The sequence below is a fragment of the Malus domestica genome, chromosome 04 (assembly GCF_042453785.1).
Source record: "Malus domestica chromosome 04, GDT2T_hap1".
Classification (NCBI taxonomy): domain Eukaryota; kingdom Viridiplantae; phylum Streptophyta; class Magnoliopsida; order Rosales; family Rosaceae; genus Malus; species Malus domestica.
In genome coordinates, this window is record NC_091664.1 from 30,658,152 (window position 1) to 30,662,719 (window position 4,568).

Here is a 4,568-nt window from a genome sequence, read left to right on the forward strand (position 1 = left end):
CCAAACTTTTTAAATTTAGTGTTACCTAACAACACGCAATTATATTTAATATATAATTGTCTCTATCACGATGGTTTCAGCATGAATGCGACTGTACAATTAAATTAACAAGTCCCAAACTGTATGTTGTCTACATGCATGTGGGTAGTTAATTGCTGTAATCAGCATATGTAACTTGTAAGAAGTAACAATTAGCTACTAAAGAAAGTAAGCGGTTGGAATATTCGGCTAGTGATTCAACTGATTAACATGTAGTTGACAAAAAACACCTAGCACTAGCAGGAGAGATTTTTTTATTATATCGGAAACACGACCCGGTACATTGTTATAGTAAAAGTGGAGAGAAGTTTTTATTTTTCAAATTTCCATCAAATTATATTATAACATTTAATGTACTGAACTGTATTTCTGATACACTAAAAAATCTCTTCACTAGCAGTACCAAACATGAAGGAGGAGTACTTTACGTACCAAATACCGTGCAAACTCATTCATCTGTACCGGCCGTTGCCCCTTCACGTGCATGAAGCTCCAAGGGGAGAAACCCTAACATGTTATTACATTCAACCGAATTTGCTTAATTACTCCTTCATTGGCTTTAAAGGACACATCATATACAAGACTCTATCATTGATAGAAAACAAGTACTAACACATTTTAGAATGATATAGTGTGTGTGTGTGTGTTGGGGTAGGGGATTTAGAGACCGTATATATTTAGGTCAAGGGGGTGACATTATATAACATCATAGGTTCTACACACTAATTTTTCTTTGTTGTAATTTAGAATCTCTTCAATTTAAAATTGAAAAATAAAGTGTTTTTCCATTTCATCAATTTTGGTCCACACTGATTTTCTTTTTCTTATATTCTTGCCCACCATAATAGCACAGTTGCATTAGTGCATGTCCACACAGTCGATTTTCTCTCTATATAAAGCAGAAATTCAAGTCTTCACTTCTTCACTCCTCTCTCAGAGACGAAACTCACAAAACATATCATGGCCACTCTGACCTGCACAGCCTCCGACTTAGCCCCACTTCTCGCCACCGCCACCACCGCCCTCAATGCCACTGCCCTCTCCGAATTCCTCTGCGGTCGCTTTAACACAATCTCCACCAAATTCAGTGACACCACCTACGCAATCGACAACACTTACCTCCTCTTCTCCGCTTACCTTGTCTTCGCCATGCAGCTCGGCTTCGCCATGCTATGCGCCGGCTCCGTTCGTGCCAAGAATACCATGAATATCATGCTCACCAACGTCCTTGATGCCGCTGCCGGTGCCCTCTCCTATTACCTCTTCGGCTTTGCCTTTGCCTTCGGCGCTCCCTCCAACGCCTTCATCGGCCGACACTTCTTTGGCCTCCGAGACTTCCCCTCTGTATCCGGAGGCGACTACAGCTTCTTCCTCTACCAATGGGCTTTTGCCATCGCCGCCGCTGGCATCACCAGCGGCTCTATCGCTGAGAGAACGCAATTCGTCGCTTACCTCATTTACTCTTCTTTCCTAACCGGTTTTGTCTACCCCGTCGTGTCTCATTGGTTTTGGTCCGCTGATGGATGGGCCAGTCCAACCCGGCACGATAACTTACTCTTTGGTTCCGGTTCAATTGATTTTGCCGGTTCGGGTGTGGTCCACATGGTTGGAGGCATAGCCGGTTTATGGGGCGCCGTGATCGAAGGCCCGAGAATTGGCAGATTTGATCGAACTGGCCGATCTGTGGCCTTGCGGGGTCACAGCGCATCCCTAGTGGTTCTCGGTACGTTCTTGCTTTGGTTCGGGTGGTACGGGTTCAACCCCGGTTCATTTCTCACGATTTTGAAGAGTTACGGCGATGGTGGTACTTACTACGGTCAATGGAGTGCCATTGGTAGGACAGCTGTCACAACGACATTGGCTGGCTGCACAGCCGCTCTCACTACCTTGTTCAGCAAGCGATTACTGGTGGGTCATTGGAACGTGCTCGACGTTTGTAACGGTCTGTTGGGTGGTTTTGCCGCGATCACATCCGGGTGCTCGGTGGTGGAACCGTGGGCGGCAATCGTGTGCGGGTTCGTGGCCGCATGGGTTTTGATAGGATGCAACAAGGTGGCGGAGAAGCTAAAATACGATGATCCATTGGAGGCTGCTCAGTTGCATGGTGGATGTGGAGCTTGGGGGCTGATATTCACAGGGTTGTTTGCAACAGAAAAATATGTGAATGAGGTGTACTCCGGCAGGTCAGGGCGGCCGTATGGGTTGTTTATGGGTGGTGGTGGGAGGCTGTTGGCGGCGCAAATTGTGCAGATTTTGGTGGTGGCAGGGTGGGTCAGTGCTACCATGGGCCCGCTGTTCTATGGGCTTCATAAGTTGAAGTTATTGAGGATCTCAAGCGAGGATGAGACTCAAGGGATGGATATGACAAGGCATGGTGGATTTGCTTATGTTTACCATGATGAAGATGATCCATCCATTAAACCTGAGTTTATGATGAGGAGGGTTGAGCCTGTTAATGATGCCAGTCCTGCATAAGTGACTCCGTAATACATCTACACTACATAATTGTGCTAAAATCAATCGTTCATGCGTGATAAATTTCTACTTAGCAACCTAAAATGTGTAATGGTCGCATATATAGTGTGTTTATGTTTCATTACTGTTACTGTTAGTGCATAACATGCATGCATTATGCACTATGCATTTCCAAGTTCTATATATGTCTCTCACCAAGTAATATATGATAGTAAATTAAGATGACAAAGTTTGATTTCGCAAGCTCTTGGGAGGTTCCCATTTTTGTATTTTTTTTATGAAGCTATATATATATATATATATATATATATATATTTACGAACAATACTTCATTTTCGAGAAGAAAAGTCCTCCTTCCTCATTAACATGGCATCATTTCACCATATAATACGGATATATAAGTCGGGATCATTCATTTTCTTTATAAAGGTCATCTGTAAAAATTTAATTAATTGGAGAATATTAGCCATTTATATATGTCATACAAATTAACAATTATGATAATAAGTAACATTCTCATAAATCATTAATTCTTTTATTCATATATATGAATGATTAAACCATCTCCAAATTGACAAGGAAATGGGATCTCACCAATGTGCACTTGATTTTCAAATGCATATCAAAGGGGTTTCTAGGCCATGGACATCTAAAAAGTGAATCTAGCTAGCAATCACTTTCACTTCAATACCCGTTGCGGTGTCTGGCCAAACGAGATTATAATACTAATAGTATGTCATTAATCCAGTGTTTGTAAGTATTTTTGGAAATTATTGAACGTTTAGACCTCATTTAGTGAGAAAAGATTTTGTTGTTGTTGTATTGAACGTTTAGCATCAAAGTGTTGATGCGTCATGTGGGCATGTTACTTGTTAGAGTTATATCATTGGTAGATCCATAATTAAGTACTAACCCTTCACTATATTTGTTTGAGTAATGCTAAGAAGACTAAATTTGAAGACTAAATTTTGAAAACTAAATGACATGGAAGTTAATGATTGGTTTATTACTTAAGCGTTGATAAATGTGTTCATTCTTATTGATGACACATTATTTAATTTGTAAATTTAGTCTTCCTAACATTACTCTATTTGTTTTTACGTACTTATTTGACCAAGTATTTGTAATTAACATGAATAATGACACTAATTAGTAAAATAATATCTTTGATTTTTTTTTTCTAAGTCTCAGAAGTCAGAAATATAGATATTCGTAATGGTATTTTCAAGATACACGTCACGGTTCGCATTGAATGGCCAAAGAACTTGGCTCTTCGAGATCACAATGGTTTCTAGCTACACGTTGACTTGCTTGTTTTCTTTTGGTAGTTTGGAATCCTTAATTCTACGATTTAAATATCATAGTACAGCTTAATTAAACTAGAATCTAAATCTGAGAATGTAACACGTAATTTACTCTTTTATTTATTTTTTATGATTAAATAATTATGATATTTTATATGTAGATATTTTCAATTAATGATAAAAATACTTTTTTAATTTCTCAAACATCTCCGCTTAATTCTTAGTATTGTTTTAATTTTATTTATTCAATATGATAATAAGAAATATATGTATGTGCGCGTGCGTGCTGTTCAAGGAGGATAAACTATATGCATTCTATTTGGTGTGTACCTAAGTGAAGTCGGATAATATCTAATGATGTCAGTCTTTTGCAAGAGTATCTGACAATCAAGCCGGTCAGACAGCCCTGTTCAATTAAGTTTTCTCCTTTGTAAGGAGATAAATATGGAGGCATATACCATACATACATATGAATGCTGCATACAATGAACGTTAGTATACGGCATGGCTGCAGCATTTTATCTTTAACTATTAGAGGAATTGATTCCCAAATTCGTGCCTGCTATAGACAACTCTCTGGACTGTGATCAAATGTCCGATTGGGCAACTTTGTCTGTCAAATTCTCAATGCAAGTTTCAACATTCTCAGAATTTTATCTTTAATGATTAGATGCTTAATTACAATGGAATAGGAAGACTTTGTGAGTACTTATAATTCCAAGAGATGAACCAATCATCACTTTGCCATTT

General features: G+C 39.0%; 1 protein-coding gene across 1 annotated transcript; it reads left to right on the forward strand.

Moving 5' to 3' along the window:
- The first annotated feature begins 831 nt into the window (after window positions 1-831).
- Window positions 832-2,743, forward strand: LOC103414323 (ammonium transporter 1 member 2-like). Its single transcript, XM_008352720.4, has one exon. The coding sequence runs from the start codon at window positions 1,000-1,002 to the stop codon at window positions 2,512-2,514; it is 1,515 nt and encodes a 504-aa protein (XP_008350942.3). The 5' UTR covers window positions 832-999; the 3' UTR covers window positions 2,515-2,743.
- Window positions 2,744-4,568: the final 1,825 nt, after the last annotated feature.

Coding starts and splice junctions, on each gene's coding strand:
- LOC103414323 (XM_008352720.4), top strand. CDS start 1,000: ATGGCCACTCTGACCTGCACAGCCTCCGACTTAGCCCCACTTCTCGCC.